The sequence below is a fragment of the Phascolarctos cinereus genome, unplaced genomic scaffold, assembly GCF_003287225.1.
Source record: "Phascolarctos cinereus isolate Bilbo 61053 unplaced genomic scaffold, phaCin_HiC Scaffold_5;HRSCAF=322, whole genome shotgun sequence".
In the NCBI taxonomy this organism is placed as follows: Eukaryota; Metazoa; Chordata; class Mammalia; order Diprotodontia; family Phascolarctidae; genus Phascolarctos; species Phascolarctos cinereus.
Window position 1 is genome coordinate 233,409,470 of NW_027555958.1, and position 21,368 is coordinate 233,430,837.

The 21,368-nt window shown below is 40.9% G+C and overlaps 1 protein-coding gene across 3 annotated transcripts in view; it reads left to right on the plus strand.

Annotated features, from left to right (window-relative positions):
- LOC144457592 (uncharacterized) overlaps positions 1–15,114 on the plus strand; it is a 39,729-nt gene extending 24,615 nt beyond the window's left edge. The window contains exons 2-8 of one of the 3 annotated variants that reach the window (XR_013487029.1): positions 3,216–3,400; positions 3,663–4,092; positions 6,671–6,746; positions 8,629–8,664; positions 9,538–9,653; positions 10,775–10,895; positions 14,098–15,114. Coding sequence is in view for 1 of the 3 variants with exons in the window: in XM_078155381.1 (XP_078011507.1) it covers positions 3,903–4,092; positions 6,671–6,746; positions 8,629–8,664; positions 9,538–9,653; positions 14,098–14,123 (444 nt within the window). In the remaining 2 variants the exon portion in view is untranslated. Of the gene's footprint in view, positions 1–2,444; positions 3,401–3,662; positions 4,093–6,670; positions 6,747–8,628; positions 8,665–9,537; positions 9,654–10,774; positions 10,896–14,097 lie in introns of those variants that run through there. The other 2 variants (XM_078155381.1, XR_013487030.1) reach the window with 2 other exon arrangements.
- The last annotated feature ends 6,254 nt before the right edge of the window (positions 15,115–21,368 follow it).

Consider the following 21,368-nt stretch of genomic DNA (forward strand, 5'->3'; position numbering starts at 1 on the left):
GAGTCACAAAAAAGTTGGATACAACTGAACAAAAACAACACCTAACAGCCAGTTTGCTTCTCTTTCACATATTAAAAAAATACTATACAAATCCACTGTATGGAAATTAATTTTTCTATCCCTTCACTAATTAAATTTTTCTTCCTTGGTTGATATTTTGTTTATAGAATGGGAGTGCCATGGCTTGCCAATTTGTTCATTTTTACATCTAGGACTATGAATGGGCCCTTACCTGTGTTAGATTATCAGAATGAAATTGTCTTCCCCATTTTTCTTGTTTTGAGGGGAAAGGTGAAATGACCAGTTGAAAAACAAAGTAAATGTGGGTTATTTTTCTTTCCTTCTCAGCTTCAAAGCTGCCTTAAGCCCCAAGTCTTTATATGTGAATTTGTGTGTGTGTGTGTGTGTGTGTGTGTTTGTGTTGATGATGATTGTGTATAGATGTGAAAAACTCTGGAACTTGGACTCTGTGTGTGATAGTAATGCTCTACTCCTACTTTCCTTTTGACAAACCAAATATCAATAATCCTTTAATAATAACAGCTGGCATTAATATAGTACTTTAAGGCTGGCAAAGCATTTTTCAAATATTATCTCATTTGATCTTCACAACAACCTTGGAAGAGGGATATTATCTCCATTTTACAGATGAGGAAACTGAGGCAGACAGAATTTAAATAACTTACCAGGCTCAGACAGCTAGGAAGTTGTCTGAGGCCAGATTTGAACACAGATCTTTCTGACTTGAGTCCAGCATCATCCATTGGACCACCTCTTATAACTTGTGGTAAGAATTAGAAGTCAAGGAGGAAGAAGATTCTAAATATAGGCCCTACTTGGAAGGAAAAGGCAGTTCCACTTAAAGGCCTAGTAATTAGAAAAATGACTTCATCATCTCCATTTCTGGGAAAAGCCCGTCAGTCCTTTCTTCTGTGGATTATTATTTATCATTTATTATATTATTCAGAAAACTATTAATTATTACACTATTTAAGTCTAACTTTTTGTGACTAGAGATTGTTTGATCACAGAATGTTACTCTCTAGCAATGCTGAAGAAGAATACAAGGAATTTGGGGTTCTCCTATGTCTTAGATCCACCCAAAACATTCTTGTTTTTGGTCTCCCCATCTGTCTTATTTTGAATTCACCCAAACTTGTGTTTTGGGTTCCCTTTGTGTTTTGGCTTTGCCCAAATTCCATTGAATGTTTATATTTACTCGTATCCATTTCAATCTACCTTGCTTTCAAGTTGTCCTCTCTAATAAATTGACTATGTATGTGTGATTCATGGGTGGATATTCTTGTCTAAATTCTAGGCAATATAAACCTTCTAGAGTCTAGGAGAGGAAGCCACACCTTCTCTGTAGTTTGCTGTCCCCTATCAAATGCCCTAATAAATTTCTTTCTGAAACTATTTGAGATTTTGGGGTTTGTTCTTGAGAACAACACTTGTGAGTCATTTGTATTCCCACATGACAGAAGATGAGAGACAGGGAACTGGACAGGTTGAGGAAAGAATTCTTGGTATCCTGGAAGCTGGACTAGATGGCCTTGGGATATATCCTGGGATTATGGATTTAGAACTGGAATGAGCCTTGGAGGTCATCTCATCCAACATCCTCAGTTTACTACTACTGTTCTCCTACTGTTTGTCCTTCAAAGAGGACCAGTGATGTCACAAGGTGAGGTCATGACTTGTATGTGAATTCGATGAATAGGACAATACTGCTATGCAAAGTTGCCAGTCCCACTTGGCTCTTAAAGTCATCAAATTCCATTGGCAAGATGAAGGTGAAAGACAAGTGGTAAAGCATGATATTTGTACCTCCTCAGGGGACTAATGAGCATCAGCCTTTGCCTGGTGTTGGGTTCCTTCCACAATGCCATTTCAGTTTACTGATGGTGACCCATTAGGCACACACATTACATACCATGATTCCAAGCTATTGAGTTGGGTTTCTTATCATTTAAAGTATGGGAATAAATAAAAAACATTTCAATCCAAGGCCACTAATTAATCACTTGATTGGATAAGAACTTCATGGCAGTGGTGCCAAGGGTCCAAAGCACCTGCCTGACTGGTGGGCCACTGTGAGATACCCAGCTATCCAGAGGGAAACATTGGGGGAAACCAGCTACTTTATAGATGAGGAAAATGAGGTCTAAAGAGATTACTTGACTTACCAAATTCACATAGGTAGGAAAGATCAAAGCTAGGGTTTGAAGTTAGGTATTCTGAGTCCAAGTTTAGCCTTCTTAACAACATTTTAGATTCTATGAACACATAGAATCCTTAGGAGGAAGTCCTAGCTTTATCCACAACCCACTTAAATAACCTGGGGGATCAGGGGAGCATCTTTAACCATTTCCTAGAACTATCCATCCTATGCTGATCTGTTCCTTCTTTTCTACCTCCTTCAGGCAAATCTGTCCCGTGAGACTAGACAAAGCTAGAAATATCAAGAGGAAGATTCCGATTTATATTATTGTGGATAAGTAACTTCTCCTTGCTGGACCTTGCTTTCCTCAGATATAAAATGAAGCAGTCCAACTGATGACTTTCAAAGTTTCTGCTCTCTCTATATCCTAGAAAAGAAAGAGGGAGATATTAATGCATCTTTGGCACTTCTTAGCCATAGGAAAAGACTCAGAGAAAAGGGCAGGTGGTGGTAAGGAGGTACTTCTTGGTGCTTCTCTCATCCCCCACCCTCCTAGATTGTGCTGAGGGTCTGAGGTCACATATCTCACAGGAGGCACTTCAGTCTGAGGCACCCGAAAACTCCCTGAACTTCAACCCCAAGCTATAGACCTTGTACCCCCTCCCTCACCATTCTGGGTGTCCACATATTGGGCATATTGTGATATGAGAAGAGAATGTGGATGGACTAAGACATCTCAAATAACAGCCACATCCTCAAGGTTTTAGCTGTTCAGTGGGAGGTACTCTGGCACCACCTTAAGGCTCAGAGATCTGACAAGTGACACTCTCATTTCCAAAATTTGGAGGGAGGAGCAAAATCTACTAGCAGTTCCTATAATGTGGGTATGTGGAAAAGTCAGATTTGTTTAACATAAATCTGAGTGGGTGAGAAGCATTGTGGAAATGCTCTCCTGCTCTTCCCCTCTGAGCTCTGTGCTTCCTTCTACTGCCCTCCACGTGCCACCTCAGTGCCCTTCCCCCAGTTCCCCACATTAGTTCTTCTTCCTTCGTAGAGGCTCAGAAGGAGGAAGAGCAGCGTCAGGGCCCTGCCCCTCCTACCATCTCCCTGGGGGCCAGATGGAGGATTGACAGCTCCCTGTGTTGTCTCCTTTTGAGTAACAAGAGAGGACCAGCATGGCCCCAGAGATTCTACTGTCGCTAATGCTACTGCTGCTGCTGCTGTCACTAGGAAACTCAGGTGGGGTGGGGATGGGATGGGGGAGGGGAGAGAGCTGAGCATGAGGAGGAAAGGGCTGAGGGAGGGTGAACAGTAGGGAGAAATATGGAAGGGATGAGAGAGAAGGTTCAAGAGGGGGGAAGGGCTGGGCACCATGGGGTGTCCAGGGGCAGAGAAGAAAGAGAGACTCTCTAAGCTGCCTTTTTCGGGCATATTCTGTCTATGGGAGGGCAGAGGAGGCTGCTTGCTGTCTGAGGAGACCACTCATCTTCTTATCTCCCAGGGAGGACTTGGGCTTAGCTCCAGTACCAGGAGAGGAGACCGAGGTCTCCAGGCTATGGGGCACCAGAGCAGGCTGAAGAAGAGCACAGACTCCTGGAAGGGGAGACGTTCAGTGTGAACTGCTCCTACAAGTCCCAGGAAGATAAACATAGATGGATGTCTTGGTGTAAAAAGCAAGAGAATGGAGAGTACTGTGTTGTACCACCCTTAGAAAAAAGCCCCAAGGTTTCCCTGTCAGACAATGAATACTTCTCCTCTTCATGACAATAGTAGCATCATCACTATCACTATCACAAAGTTGAGGCTCACAGTAAAGGATTCAGGTGTCTGTGAGTGTGTGATCCTTGAAGAATCTCCTAAGACAGTCCCTGAAGAATTTCCTAAGAGTGAAAAAGCCATCCTCAGGAGATTTCACCTGGTGGTGTCCTCAGGTAAGTCCCTTCCAGGTAAAGCCTGTTCAATTCAACACGTTTGTTAATCACATGCTTAAGTGAAGGCCCTTCCAAGGGGACAACGGGCCTCCTCAGCATCTCTGGACAGACTTTCATCCTTTCTAGTTTCCCCTTTTTCTCCCCTCCCTCATTCCCCTCAGCTCTTCTTCACTCTCCACCCTCATTCTTTAGTCAGGGGTTCTTGACCTTCTCTGTGTCATAGACCTTTCAACAGTCTAGTGAAGCCTATGTATCCTACCTCAGAATAATGGTTTTTAAATAATTGAAAGGAATGTTGAATTTCAGTAAAGGTTAGTGAAAATAAATGTGTTTTTTCTCTGCATCCAAATTCACTTGAGATCTATCCATGGACTCCTTGGGAGTCATTGGACCCCAGGTTAAGGACCCTTGCTCTAAGCTGAGTTAAGAATAAAGAACAAGCATTTATTAAGCACCTACTATGTGCCAGGCATTGTGCTAAGCACTTTATAGATATTATCTCATTTTATTCTCACAACAACCTTGGGAGGTAAGTGTTATTATTATCCCTATTTTACAGGCGAGGAAAGTCAGGCACACAGTCAGTCAAAAACATTTCTTAAGCTCCTACTATGTGTCACATCACTAACACTAAGCGCTCTAGATACGAAAAGAATCAAAAGATTCTACCTGTCCTTAAAGATCTCACAATCTGATGGGGAAGACAAAAAGCAAACAAATATGTACAAATAAGCTATATAGAAGATTAATATGAAATAATTAACAAAAGGAAGGCAGAGGGTTGGGAAAGGCTTCCTGTACAAGTGAGATTTTGGTTGGGACTTGAAGGAAGCCAGGGAGCAGAGATAACAAGGGAGAGCATTCTAGGAATGGGGGACAGCCAGAGAAAATGCCTGGAGCCAAGAGATAGAGTATCTTGCTTGAGGAAAAGAGAAGAGTCCAGTTTCACTGGATCCAAGAGCATCTGTTGGGGCGTAAGGTGTGAAAAGACTGGAAAGGTAGTACAGGGGGCTAGGTCATCAAACTAAGAATTTTGTATTTGCTTCTGGAGGCAATAGGAAGCAACTGAAGTTTACTGAGTAGAGCAGTGATATATTTGGATCCGTGTTCAGTCACTCTGGTAGCTGAATGGAGGACGGATTAGGGTGGCAAAGAGAAGGGGCAGACAGATCCACCAAAAGGCTATTACAGTAACAAAAGTGTGAGGGAATGAGGACCCGCACCAAGATGGTGGCAGGATCAGAGGAGAGAAGGGATCACATTTAAGAAATGTTGCAAAGGTGAAATCAACAAGCCTTAGCAACAGGGACACAGTGAGGATTCAAAGATGACTGACCCTAGAAGACTGAAAGGATTATGTTGCTTTAGTCAGTAATGGAAAAATTTGGAGGTGGGAAGAGTTTAGGAGGAAAGATAATGAGTTCAGTTTTTGGCGTGCTGAGTTTAAGATGTTTACTGGACATCCAGTTTGAGATGTTTGAAAGGCAGTAGGAGATATGAGACTGGAGATTAGTAGAGAGGTTAAGGTAGGATAGATGAATTTGAGAAGCAATAACATAAATAAAATGATTCAGTCCATGAGAGCCAATGAGATCACCAAGTGAAGTAGTAGAGAAGAGAACAGAGCCTCTGAGAGACACCTAGGGTAAGAAGGCATCACCTAGATGAGGATCCAGCAAAGGAGATTGAGATGGGATGGTCAGATAGGTAGGAGGAAAACAAGGAGAGAGCAGGGTCATGAAAACCTAGAGAAGAGAAAGGAAAACAGAGTGACTCACAGTGTCAAAAGCTACAGACAGGTCAAGGAGAATGAGTATTGAGGAAAAAAAACATAGGATTTTATAATACAAAGTAATTCAACATAGAGGTTAAGTGACTTGCCATGGCTAGTAAGCATCTGAGGACAGATTTGAACTTAGGTCTCTAGGCTCCATACTCTACCCACTGCACCATGTAGCTGCCTATGTTAGGTCTCCTGTCCCTGGGGAAGGTAAATGACCTTTTCCCAAGCCTGGTAAGAAGCTACCCCTGGAAATCATGGAGACCCAGGGTATGATGTACATATACAGGGACATGTGCTTATTCACACATATACACATATGTGCATATATTCTCCCACAAATAAGTGTTAACAGACACAAATTTGCTTTGCTCCTTTTATTCCTGCAGTCTCTGTATCCTTTCTATATAGGAGGCTTCAGTGGCACACCTGAAGCTGGAACAGGAGAAGATGCAGCTTTGTTTTGTCTTCATGTGACAAGAGCTCTAGCCATCTCCTGGGGAAAGAACAGCCTGTATGACATGCTGTACCATGTTGTTAATGGCCTGGCAGAGGAGGGACCCCTGAGGTGCCTCAAACATGACAGCAGCAGGAACCATAGGAGAGAATCCTGTAGATTGTATGATGAAGGGTATCTGACACAGCTCATAAGATATATCATAAATTATATTCACACAAGGCATTGTACTTTTTAAAGTGCCATTCCCTTACAGGGCCAGCATTCTTGCTCTGGCAGTAACTGGGTAGTATCAGCAGGTGGCAAGTTCACAAGTTTCTCTCTATTTCTTCTCTTCTCAGTTGAAACACAGAGCCCCACGAAAGGGATACAAACTACTACGGAGGTCATTTCCAACAATCCGGCCACCAACAACAGGTACCTCTACTTTCCAAAATCTTCCTTTTCTGTCCCAGAAGTCAATGCATTGTACATAACTTCTCCAAACCCTAGTATGCACTGGCCTGTTCCAAGATTCACTGACTTTTCCCATAGGGAGCCCAGGGCTGCAGCAGGCTTAGCACAAATTCACTTAATGTTTTTCCTCTCAAATTTAAGCTTATCATGGCTTAAGATCTGATATCCTCTGGCCCTAACCCATTGTCCAAAGTGGTTGGTTTGAAGGAGAAAGTTCCTCTCCCCATTTCTCCTTCAACTATCTGCATGTCACACTTCCTAATCTTGAGAGATATTACAGACCGACCAGAGTCAGCTGAGCTGAGGAGCTGGTCGTTAGTTAACTGCCTGGGACCAAAGAGCTTCACTCTTGGCCAAGGTGGGAGTCCCTACACTATAAGGAGGCTTGATTTTTCCCCAACTTCAATATGCCAAATCTTAGCCAAAGATGAGTTGATGGAAAGTACAAGACAGTGTACAAGGAGAAGGGGAGTAGGGTTACCAAAGGCAAATTTTCTGTACTTCACAATCTTGCCTTCAGAAACTATACCTTATCTTGTGCCCACCTGGCATTCAATGCCCTCATACCACTCTTTACCTCTCTACCTTAGTGGTTCCCAACTTTTTTTTTTGTTCTGTGAACCCCTTTCAACAACAAAAAAAAATGTGTTGTGAAACCCTAGAGTAATTTAGCATGCTATTTATATCCACTGCTAGAGGGGCCATTTAAAAAAAAATTAGCACTAACTTCTTGGACTATCATCTTGAATTCCCAAACCACTAAATGGGAACCACATAAATACAGCCCCATGGAATGGAAAAACCCTAGAACCTATCAAGACCATGGCATTCAAGAGAGGACCTGAATTATAATTTCTGCATTGCTTCATATTTACCTGTGTGAGCATGGAAAATCATTTCCTTCTTTCAGCCTCAGTTCCCATCTATAAAATGAAATTGTTGGATTTAATGATATATGAGGCCTTATCTAGCTCTAAATCCTGGGATCCTGAAAAGCAGATCCAAAGCCTTCTCCACTCCTAGGGACACTGTTTCAGGTTCTCTTCATTCTGTAGTCTCTCAGCATTTGCTTCCCTTTGGGGCTCAGTTTCCTTATCCATGCAATGAGGGAGTTGGGCTGTATCATGACTAAGATCTCTAAAGTTCATGATCCTTTCACAGAATTGTGTTCATATTAAACCTTGGCTAAACAAACTTCATTGAAATCTAAGAGCTTGACATTCCTTGAGCAATCACTATGAAGGAAAAGTGTCTAGAGAGGACAGTAAACAGTAATAATAGCTATTATCAATATTATCTCATTTGATCCTCACAACAACCCTGGCAGATAAGTGCAATTATTGTCTCTATTGTACAGACTGGGAAACTGAGGTAAAGTTTAAGTTACTTGCCCAGGTCACGTAGCTAGTAAGCGTCTAAAGCTGTATTTGAACTCAGGTCTTTCTAGCTCCAGGTTCAGCACTATATTCACTCTACCACCTAGTGAAAAGTGTTATAAATTTCATTGTTAGAATTTTCTAGGTCGGCAAAGGTGAAAACAAGATTAAATCCAAGACCTTACATCTTATAGAGGAGCCGACCTAGACTTAACACTTCAAATATTTGCTGTGCAACCTCACTTTCCTCATATGTAAAATGGAGGTATTAGACAAGATGATCATCAAAGTATCTTTCAGGGATCCTATGTACTATAAAGGTGACAATTGTTATAGAGAATCAGAGAGTATACAAGTGACCCTTAATGCAGTCTACTCTTCTTAGTCCATCCTCAAATGATTTGCCCAGGGTCACACAGCTAATAAGTGTCTGAGGCTGGATTTGAACTCAGGTCTTCTCATTTCAGGCCTGGCACTTTATCCATTCTACCACCTGATGAGAGGTAAGTGTTATATATAGATTTCATTGTTGTTTTCTAGATGGGCAAAGATAAAAACAAGATTCAAATCCAAGGTTTACTATCTGCCAGGCACTGTGCTAAGACTTTCATATTCATCATTTCATTTGATCCCCACAAAACCCCTGGGAGGTAGACGTATTATGATCCCCATTTTATAGATGAGGAAACTGAGGTAAACAGAATTTAAGTAACTTGCCCAGGGTCACACAGCTAGTAAGTGTCTGAGGCTGGATTTGAACTCAGGTCTTTTCATTTCAGGCCCAGTGCTTTATCCACTGTACCACCTGGTAGGGGTAAGTGTTATAGATTTCATAGTTATCATTTTCTAGATGAGCAGAGATGTAAACAAGATTAAATCCAATCCTCCTTAAAGAGGAGCTAACCTTGTCCCAACACTTTAAATAATTTCCTGTGTGACCTCAGTTTCTCATATGAAAACTGGAGGTATTAGGTAGACAAGATGGTCACTAATGGGCCTTCCAGTATCCTATGAACCTATACATGTGAAAACTGTTACAGAGAATTAGAAAGTATACAAATTTACCTCTCAGTACAAGTGATAGGTACAACATTTAATTCTACCCCTTTTCTTACCACTTCTTCAAATGTAAGGGAGAAGTTGGTGACTACATATGATTTGGCAGCCTAATATTCGGCTGAAAGTGCAGCTGCTAATTTACCATCTTGCTGAGTCCTAAGCATCAAAAACCTCCAAGGTGGTAGGATACCTTTACTGCCAAAATGCCCTCTATTTTATTGTGTTAGGCACAGAGCAAATCAGGTGCCCAGGGTGGTTTACTTCTTCCCCACCCCACCAACTTTCTCTCATATCTGGCGTATCTCTCTTCCTCTAAGTTCCTCAGAAAAGAAATTAAGCATTTTGGGTGTGGTTCTTTCTTGCCTGCTCCTATTGGTGCTCCTTGTTGTGGGCATCATTTGTACCAGGAGGATCTACCAGAAAGCCAGGAAAGGTGAGAAATGGGGTATCTTAACCCTTTTATACATTCCATCTCTGCCCCCAATCTCCCTGATCTCATACCTCTCTAATACTGTGATCTCAGGCCAGCTAATGAGAGTTCAGGATACTATACAGCCTTTGAACACTATGGTACCAGTCTGCTGACTGATCTCCTTCTATTTCTTTATTCTATGACACATCTCATTTGACTATATGAGTTCCAATTCCCCTAGATGAGCTTCTTGGGGGCAGGGACTTTGTACCTTGAATGAATACTTGGAGATGAATATTTCTCCTCCTTTTCTCCATGTCACTGACCATAATTCAACTGAATTCTCCATTCAGTTCAATTTATTTCAACAAAAACTTGTTAAATGCATACTGTGAGCAGATAGTGTAAGGTGCTGGGGAACACAAAAACAGGTGTGACACAGACATTGCTCCCGAGGAGCTTACAAAATAAAGGAGAAGGAGCAGGGGAATTTGTACATGACTAAGTGTTTTATGAGAGAGTGAGAAGAATACAAAACTGGCCAGGTCATAGTGCTATGAGAAGTGTGAGGAAGGAGAGATCACTTTCAGCTGACTCACAGGGTGGGAGTAGGGGTGAGGAAGCTGATGAGGACATGACACAGGACTTGGGGCTTGAGATCCTACAAATGGAGATGAGGCTGGGACTGGTGAATGCTACTCCAAGGGTAGAGTACAGCATGAGAAAAGGCATGCAGAAAGGAGAGAGTGCAGTTTGGCTGGAATATAGAATAAACGAAGGTGAGTCTGGGAAGATTGAATGGAATCAGTTTCCGTAGAGCTTTGAATGCCAGGCTAAGTAGTTACACATGCATGCACAAACACATATACTAGGAATCTTCCCCAATCTCTTCCTCTTAAATCCTTCAGTAACAGCCTTCAGTAACTCGCCATTTCAAGTCCCCAGAATAGGAATGGAACTTATGACAGCTACATTTTGAATTGTGTTGGGGGAGCAAGAAAGAGGATAAGGAATGGAGAAATGGAACCCTATCCATGGTGCTAAAGTTTAAGCTTAAGAGCAGAGCTGGGCAGCTGGGACAGTAACCCCTTATTAACTTCCATGTAGGGGGTTCACTCCTCTAAAGGTATCTCTTTTGACAGGTGATGACTCTGAGACCCAGGAGAAAAGGCAAAGATGAGTAAGACTACTTGTCCTTTACGTGGGCTTCATACCTTTCACCTTGTAATCTCATCTGAGCCACACTACAGCCCTGTGCTGAGGGTAGGATGGAGTTTTTATTACTCTTCACATAAACAGATTCTAAATCCCATCATTTAGAGCTGGAAAGGAAGAGATTACCTAGTTCAACCCACTCATTTTGCAAGGGAAGAACCTGAGATCCACAGAGGTCAAGAGACTTGACCAACATCACGCTATGAGTTATTGACAAAGTGGCGACTCCAGTCCAGCCTTCCTAATCCCCTGCCTTGTGCACTTTATGCTATAATGCACAATGCCCAATGGCAAAAAAAGAACTCAGACCCTCTACCAGAAAGTCTCCAGACAGGAAATTTCCTCTCCTGTCCTACTCCTAAGAGCAAAGATGGGCAGATCTATCTGTCCTAGTCTAAAAGATCTCTCAAAATAGAAAGGGCAGAATTTGTGTCATAGATTATAATGATTGTATTTGAAATGAGAAACTACATTTTCAGTTTTATAAAGTTATAGCCTTATATGCAGAGCCATAACTAGGAATTCTGGTGCCTGGGGCAATGTTGTCAGGGTTGGAGAAATCAAAGAGCTTTGGCCCAGCCAATACCCTGGGAAGGTGCAAGGTGAAGTGCAGTCTCACAGACCAATTTTGGTGTGGGCATGAGAGGAGGAAGAAAGCATGTGAAGACAATTTGGCCCATCCGGTAACCCTCCCCCCCTGAAGAAAGAGGGGATATGGCAGGTTCTGGTGCCATGGTCATTTGGAAGAGGTGAGTATATTCATGGAGAAGGTGGCCACAGGAGGATGGCTGGACCCTTGTGGAACAATTAGGGGTTTGGGGCATAAAAGAAATTTCAAACTATTGGGTACAATGTTGCAGACAATTCATGGGGGAATCAAGATTAGGGTGTCTTGGCTATAAGGTAAGAAAGGTGATGTCTTTTGCAATAAGACCCACAGAGGTCCAGGCACTGTGAGGATGGAGCCAGGGAAGCAGTATGCCCCCATACCCCTTGAAAGATTGTCAAGCCGATATAAAGTCCCAGTCACTTCATCCTAGTTATAACTCCACTTACATCTTTAATTAAATTTTGATTGATAACTTTTGTTTTTATATCATCTACATATCCTATCATAGTCTTTTCCTTAAACTTTTCCAGAGATCTGTCCTATATAATAAAGAAGGAAAAAGAAGTTAAAAATATGGAGGCCCATAGGAGAAGATTAGACATTCTTGGAAGATGGGCTTTAGGAAATAGATTGGAACGTTGTGAAGCAGTTGAGAAGATACAGGAAACAGTTTACCCCATTGCGTATAGCCTTGAAGACAACCTCTAAGGAGAGGAAAAGAGGAAGAAAATACAGTGAGGGCAAGAGGAAGGTTAGAGTGCCTTAGCTGTGAGGCAAAATATGGCATGTCTCAATGTAGGGCCAACAGAGTTAAGTAGAAAATGCTAGAATGAGCTCAGAGGAGGAGCATGCTCCCATACCCCTTAAACAGTGGTTGCTAAGGCATGAAGCCCCAGTCACACCATCCTAGTTACAACTGTATGTGTTCATTTTATCTTTGTTTCATGGGATGCCACAGCCAAAGAATTCACTACCTGGTGGACAATCTTTTGGTCATCAATTTCTCTGTGCTTAGTTGAGCTATTCCTTGGACAGTCGACACCATTTGTTTTCAGGCTTATACTCCTTTCTAATCTTTCCAGATCAACAGGAACTACCAGAGCCTGTCTTTTCTTAATATAGTCTGAAAGATCCCAGGTCAGTCACCTGCTGTCCCTCGATGAGACATCATCAGAGGCAGACTTGATAGAGGCCCAAAGCGTTCAGAGGTCATTCTATTGTGAATTGCCAATGCACTGAATAACTGAGGCAGGGGGAACAGCTACTCTGCAGGCTCCTTTATTCAGAGAGGGCCAGCAGATGCCACAAGTCAGAAAATGTTATTAAATGCAAGAAGTAGAACACTAGATTGTTAGCTCCTTGAGGGCAGGAACTGTCTTTTGCCTCCTTTTGTACTCCTATTGCTTAGCAAAGTGTCTGGTACATAGTAGGTACTTAATAAATGTTTGTTGATTAATTGACTGATTGAGACAGGACAAATACAGACACTGGGACAAATCATCAATGCATTTAAAAAAACCCTTTTTTTTCAAAAATATGTTAGTCACTAGAGATTGGTTAGTATAATGGAAAAAGCAACGGACCCATAACCAAGAAGCCTGGTTCTAGTTCCATCTCTGCCATAACCTAGCTGAATAATCCGCTAGGGTTATAAAAACTCATGGAGCTTCAGTTTCCTCATCTGTAAAATTAGGATAATACTTGTACTATCTACCTTACATATTTCCTATGAGGGAAGTGCTTTGTAAACCCCCAAATGCTCTTGAAATCTGTTGTTATTGGGATCAGTACTATGGGTGGAGTGGGGAATTCCCTAATCCCTGTGATGATCACCTCAATCAATGTGATGAGCCCACAGCACAGTGAGAGAGCCTTCGGGGCAGGTAATGAGTGCCTTCTTGCAAAGAATGTGGGCATGGCAATTGGTGCCAAATTGAGAGGACAGGAGCTGACTCCTAATTGGGTTTTTAGGAACTGAAGCTATCTAGAAAGTGATTTTCTGGTTGGGACTGTGGGGAAGACAGACTTGTCAGAGCTGGCAGAGCTGCAGGGCACTTCAAGGGCCCTTTTTTTTCTTCTCCGTGTTCATAGGAAAGACAGACCTAGTCTGCCACAAACTGGTCCGTCTTCCAAATGAAAAAAGGTTGTATAGGACAACTACAGTAACTCATTTTGGATTCCCAACATAGGTTTGATCTGTTCCCTAGTACTGTTCTGAGGCATATGCTGGTAAATTTTAACAATGAACTCTCCTGCACCCATTCCCCTCCCCACCTACTAGGTGTCAGGCCCTGTGCTAAGTGCTGGGGATGCAAAAAAGGCAAAAGACAGTCCCCCCGTCCTCAAGGAGCTTACAATGATCACTGGGCATGAGGGCATCTGAAGTCTAGTTCCTATTCTGCCACTAACTTTGTGTGTGACCTTAGCACTTCCCTTGTCTGAGCCTCAGTTGACTCACATATAAAATGGAGAGATAGACTAGATAATTCCAAAGGTCTCATCTAGCTTAGACATTCTATACATTTGTCTGTGACATTCCCCACAGATGCTTACTAGGCATTTTCCATCCTCCCCCTATCACGTTAATGTTTCTTCCTTCCCAGTGTAGCTTGATACTGTCTCTCTTCCCCTGGCTTCTAGAGCTCTGCAATGAAGATGGACAGTGATGAGAATGCTGAGGACATCCATTATGCCACAGTGTCCAACAGAAGCCCCAGAGAGCTGATCAATACCAAAACTCATACTCCTGCTGAAGCTGTGGAATATGCTACCATAACAAGGAACTGATGGCAGCTGCCCAAATCAAATGCTCCTCAGAATCCAATGTGGAAGGACTAGGAGAGTTCACTACCAGCAATGTTGGTGAATCATGTCTCCTCCAGCAAAGAAGTGATAGAACAAAAATGTATGGAAATGAGAAATATGTTATTAGACAAGGACCATGTATAGATTTGTTTTGCTTAGCTATATTTCTTTGTTGGGAGGAAGAGTTTTATAGGATTTTTTTTTGAGGGGGGTAGTAAGAAGTGGTAGCATTCTAAAAAAGCCCAGTATGAATAAAACATCTTTTTTATGTATTAAGCATTTACCTTGTACAAAGCTCTATGCTAAGCCTAGTATGTGTTTCTGATGGGCAAGAAATTTGCTTTAGGGAAAAGGAAGAAGCTCCATGAGATTTTATAACCCTAGTGGATTATTCAGAGATGGCAGAGATGGAACTAGAATGAGGCCTCTTGGTTATGGGTCCATTGCTTTTTCCATTATACTAACCAATCTCTAGTGACTAACATATTTTTGAAAATAAGAGGGTTTTTTTTAATGCATTAATGATTTGTCCCAGTGTTCTGTATTTGTCCTGTCTCAATCAATCAATTAATCAACAAACATTTATTAAGTACCTACTATGTACCAGACACTTTGCTAAGCAATAGGAGTACAAAAGGAGGCAAAAGACAGTTCTTGCCCTCAAGGAGCTAACAATCTAGTGTTCCACTTCTTGCATTTAATAACGTTTTTGACTTAATAACATTTTCTTGACATACACACACAGAGTAATCAATTATCAACTTTAGGTTTTAGTATTAAAACAATACAGTGCTCATAAGTGATAACCAAATTGTTTTAGCTGTAACACAAAATAATAAACAATGACAACAATTGCGTTTCCAGATCATATAAAAATTATTGATAGAAGGATGGCTGTCTTACCAAGCGCAAATGCAGACTGGCTGGCTTCTTTACCTGGACCTGTCCTTCACTCTTCCCCACAGTTGTGTACTGGAAGATGCTTCTAAGCTCTAGTTGCTACCCCTCCCCATCCTTCCTTTACCCAGGTGGAGGAAGGTGAATTTGCAGGTGGAGGTGAAATGGTAAAACTCTCTTTTCCTAATCTTATCTAGCATGAGAGGGCTTAACAGGAAAACCTGAGGCTGAGATATGCTCTTGACTTGGGGATGGGGGGGCAGTGGGGGAAGGAAGTGACAAGATTGTAAAAAGGTTTACACTTTACACTTTCACTTCCTTCCCCCACTTTCCTTAATGATCAATTTCAAAATTTCCAGAATCTGCTAAGATGTTTTAGCTGTCCTTTTTCACTTCTACATCCACCCCTTAAAAAACTTAGAAGGGGCATTGAACCTTTCAGAACTGCATTCACGAGACCAGCTGTCCTTTCTTATGGTACCTGAAAGCACTAACCATTGACTGTTTCTCTGAAAGCATCCATTTAAGGCATATCCAAGGACACAACAAACATAGAAATGAAACTTGCAAAATTCACAGTAGATTTGGACATAATTGTTATCAGTATCAAATTATTGCAATGAATTAGCTTGCAAATGGAAACTCAGTAGGCCTTCTAAAAAATCATTCAAAAAGATTTTGCAAAACATTTCTTTGTAAAAAGTATTTCCCTTTCTTAAAAAAAAAAAAGCTTACAATTTATCCTGATGTTAAAAGGAGTTCCGAGATGTAGTAAAGTTAAAGCCTGTTGGATATCCTCACTAAGTCTAGGACCGATATGTTGAGCCCATGGGAACAGAATCACTATGTTGCCTGAGGAGGTGTGAACTGGCCCAGGTCAGGAAAATGGAGCAGGTAAAAGCCAATCAGAATCAAGATTGGGCCAATGAGTGGCTGTTACACTTCTAGCCTGAGTAAGATATGGAGAACTGGACTGGAAAAAAAAAAAAGCACTTGTAATAGGGGTTTGGTACATACTTAGACCACCTAAGATGGCAGCACCCAGAAGGAATTTGCTGGGGACCTGCTTAATTGGTACATACTTGGGCATTCTCTGTTTGACTACTAAGTGGTTAAGAAGAGCCTTTTTCCACTGACTGCATAGTTGATTCTGTCAATAGCTTTGAAACAGCCTTACTGAGAACACTCAGGGCTTAAGGATTCCCCTCACAGCAAGTGACACCATGCAGTAAATGGGAAAAGGCTTGAGGGGCCTCCTCTTCTCCACCCCCACCCCCTCTTGGGCCATTTGGTCTCAACAAATGGACCTGAAGTTTGGGGTTTTTCTTTCATCCTTTTTTTGTTCTAGGTGTAGAAACTGGAATCTCCAAACTGAGAACAATGCGTGGGGGTGGGGGTGCAAGGGTGCAGAGTGCAAGAATGCAGGAAACTGGCCCAAAGGGACTTTGGACTTGAACTTGAAGGGACTAATGTGTAAAAACTGAGCTAAATTGTGAGGCTAATTCCACCGGAAGTGGGAAGGTTGTGCCCCCAAGGTGCTGGAGGGAAATGTTTGAATATTCGTTCTTCCTAAATCTTTGAAGTAAATATTCCTTTGTAAAAGCTAGTCTAATGATAAGTAATTAAATAGAATTGGATTGCTAGTCACTGAGCCCCTAAAATGGGGAGAACATATTTGGTGGAGGCTTGAGCCAAGAGCAGAGAAGAAGACTCCCCAGTCCCCAAAGGTACTAGAGATCAGGGTGTGTGTGTGATAGGTTAAAACATAGCACACCTGGTCCTGAAAAAGTGGGGCCAGAGTCAACCATGTGACATACTATGCAATTTCCCCAGAACAATCCAACCCACTCCTCATCTGTTTGATTCTGGACCAAGAACATTGTCATGTGCAGTGGCTTTGCGGATATATAAAGATACTGCAGCCTACTCATACCCACCATGTTCTTCTCCATTTCTCTTTGGGTGGTGTTCAGTTTTAATTCTTCAGAAATAAGTGTTTCCCATAACTCTTCCTCCTCCTCCTCATTCTCCTCTTCCTCCTTCTCTCTCTCTGTCTCTGTCTGTCTGTCTGTCTCTCTCTCTCACAAGCACACATATACACACTAATTAGGATAATTAGGATGAATTCTTTGAAGAACTATAGATGTCATGTAGGAACGTGCTATGTTCCAGAAGATGTCATGGTCACAAGGTCATTCACAAATAGGGACATTTGAAGTACTTTACCACCTACAAGGAATCCATCTTTCATCTTTCATTTTTTTAAATTTAATTTAAATTTTTTTTTGGTGTTAAGTAACTTGCCCAGAGTCACACAGCCAGTATGTGTTATGTGTCTGAGGCTGAATTTGAACTCAGTTCCTCCTGACTCCAGGGCTGGTGCTCTATCCACTACCATTGTCTTGTATTATAGCTAGAACATTCAACTCAGAGTCAGAAAGCCCTGTGTATGAGTATCTAGGCATTAACTTTACTTTATTCAGTCCCAATTTCCACATCTATAAAGTAATAATCATAATAGCACCCATTTCACAGGGTGGTTGTGAATATCAAAGAAGGCAATGTATCTGAAGTGCTTTGCAGATCTTGAAGTGCTATATAAAGTCCAACTATTTTTATTGTTATCTCACTTATCTTTTTCAATGTGGGTCAGATAGAAATTGTCTTGGGACAAGTTCTGACCTACTATTATTACTTTGCATTCGATGAGCTGTAGACTATTGCTCAAATGGAGAACACAAGTTTTTCTATAGTTGAGTGAAAGTAAATAATAATAATAATAATAATAATAATAATAAATTAACAAAAGCTCATCCTCTATAGGCTTACTGAAAGAATACTAAATACAACTCCAAGAGTAGATAGGACAATGAGGATGATGTGTATTTCATACATTTCTTCTATGATTTTGGTCTCCTCAGAGATCTCCTGGGAGATTATGATTCTTTGGGATGGCAGCACCTATTAAAAATGTTGTTCTTAAGTTTTTATGCTTCAATACATGGTTTGGGCGAATGTGGGAATTATAAACCAATATCACTAAAGAATATTGATAAAAAGGAATTTAAATAAATCTTAAGGGGCAGCTAGGTGGCGCAGTGGATAGAGCACCGGCCTTGGATTCAGAAGGACCTGAGTTCAAATCCGGCCTCAGACATATAACACTTACTAGCTGTGTGACCCTGGGTAAGTCATTTAACCCCATTGCCTAGCAAAAAAATAAATAAACAAACAAACGAATGAATAAATAAATCTTTAAAATACTAACGCATTTTTCACTGTGGTGAAGTTGGGCTCATACTAAGGACAGAAGGTTGATCCAAATTTATCAAAACAAATCACATAATTAGCTATATTAAAAAGCAAAAAACTCATCAAAAGATATAATTATAGCATTAATGTAAAAAAATAAAAGCCATCGACAGAATGCAATATTCATTTATACTCAAAATATGATAAATCATAAGAAAAGAAGGGGCATTTTCGTATATCATGGAGGTATATATTTAAATCCAAAAGATAGCATTATTTGCAATAGGGAAACACTGGAATTTTGACATAACTCAAGAAATGTTAGCAACAACAATAAGATAAGAGAAATGAATGAAAGGCTTGTACATTGGCAAAAAGGAAATAAAATCATTACTATTTGCCAATGATGTGAGGGTACTTGATAGATCTAGATAATATAATAATGAAATTCATTTGGAGGAACAAAAGGGCTAGAATATCAAGGATAATGGGGGTGGGGGGGAGTAGAAACAAAGGGGAAAATACCAAGTTCCTCCAGACTTTAGATTATATTATAAAATAATAATCATCAAAACTATTTGGCAGAGTAGGTCAGAAAATTACAAGCTCTCCAGATTTCCTCCACGGAGAAGACAAAATAGTGCCTCAGGGTGAATGCAGAGCAGCAAAAATAAACAAGAGTTGGGGCAGAACAGTGGTCTTCCTGGGACAACTGGAGAAGATCTGAAGAAAGACCCCAGGATGGAGGATCTACCTGAGTGAAGTGTAAACATCTCCAGGCTATCTCAGCTGAAATAACAAACAACAAGACCTGTGGGCAGCTGGGTAGGGAGGTAGCCTCAGTCTCAGTCTCAGCCACAGGAATTCTCACCTCACAGACAGTGTGGGGGGTCAGACATCTGAGCTGCTGAGGGATGCCAGGCCCAGCTGTGCCACTGAGAAGTGGTCCAGGGGAGAAGGAACCAGCACACAACTGATGAGTGCAGAAACAGTGGGGAGGACATGCTACTGGCTATGGGAACTTACAGGAGAGTTGAGTTCTTGGTTTCAGTTCCAGGCCAGAGGGGAGAATTGAAGGTCGTAGCCAGTGGAGGGTTCTCAGGGAGTAAGAACATTTCCATTGTAGCATGGTCTGGGGCCCTAGCTGTGGCTTAGAGGAATAAAGGAGTGCAGAGTTTGGGCCCTGGACAAAGCTCAGAAAACAACAGTAAGAAGGACCTGAGGCCAGAGGCATCACCCCCACACCCCAGGACTAGAGGTAATTATAATAACAAGCTGCTAAAAAAATAAAAAGAACAAAAATGAGCAAGCAAAGGAGAAAGTACCCAACCATAAACAGTTACTATGGAAATAGAGAAGACTAGGATTCATCTTCAGAGGATGATACTGAAGCAAAAAAAAAAAAAGCCTCTCCTACCCAAAGAATACTGTCAAATGGTAAACCTGCCCAAAAAGAGTTCTTAGAAGAACTCAAAAAAAAGGCTTTAAAAATCAAATAAGAAAGATAGAGGAAAATTTTTTTAAAAAGCAATCCAAGAAAACCAAGAAGATTATAAAAAGAAAGTTAACCAACTGGAAAAGGAGATCCAAAATCTTAAGGAAGAAAACAACTCCTTGAAAATTAGAATTGGGCAAGGGAAGCCTATGATGTTATAAGAGGCCAAGAAATAATAAAACCAAATATAAAGAATGAAAAAAATAGAAGAGAATGTGAAACATCTCATTAGAAAAACAATTGATCTACAGAACATATCAAGACAAGAAAACATAAGAATAATTGTACTACCTGAAAGCTATGATCAAAAAAAGAATCTTGATACAATGATATAGAAATAGTTAAAGAAAATTGCCTTGAAATTTTAGAATAAGAAGGTAAAGTAGAAATAGAAAAAAGCTACTGATCACCACCCGAAAGAGATCCCAGGATGAAAACCTACAGGAATATAATAGCCAAATTCTGAAATCCCCAGGCTAAGGAGAAAATATTACAACAACAACAACAACAAAATTCAAATATGGCAGAGCCACAATTAGAATTACACAAGACCTAGTAGTGGCTGCATTAAAAGACTGTAGGTCTTGGAAAACTACCAAATACCAAACTATCAAATAGCAAAAGAACTAGAGTTGTGGCCAAAAATATTATACCCAATAAAGTTAAGTATAATCCTGAATGAAAAAAGTGTACATTCAATGAATTGACAGGCTTTTAGTATTTTGTCACAAAAAGAACAGAATTTAATAGAAAATTTGACATATAAGATACAGGAGAAATATAAGGTAAAGATCAAAGACCAATTACAAGGGACTCAATAAGGACAAATTATTTACTTTTTATACGTGAAAATGTCATCTGTACACCTAAAATTGTCATTAGTAATTGGGTAGTTTGAAAGTAAGATTGGGGTAGAGCTGTGTATGATATGATTCTAAAAGTGAAATGGTGTAGGAAAAAATAAAAAGAGTTATTATGTCATACAAATGGGGTGCAAGAGGAAGAACTGATACAGAGGAATCAGATGGGGGAGGAGGGCTGGTAGTGCTGGAACCCTACTCACATCAGATTTGGGTTAAAGAGAAAACAACATATACATTTAGAAGGGAATAAAAGTCTTCTAAATTTAAAAAAAAAATGAGAAGGTGAGGGAACAGGATGAGAGAGGTATAGATAGGTGGGTAGACTAACAGAAATGGGTTAAAGATGGAACAACATAGATAGATAGATAGATAGATAGATAGATAGATAGATAGATAGATAGATATAGAGATATAGAGATAGATATAAAAGTCTTCTAAATTCAGAAAGAAACAAGAGGCCAAGGGGGGTGGGGAAGGAGAGGATAAAGGAGGGATTCTTAGAGAGGGTAGGTTAAATAATAGGAGGGCAATGTAGCAGGTAGACGTAAAGCAGAAGAGTGAGGAGGGGTAGGAATAGGGTGAGAAGGATAGTGAGAAAA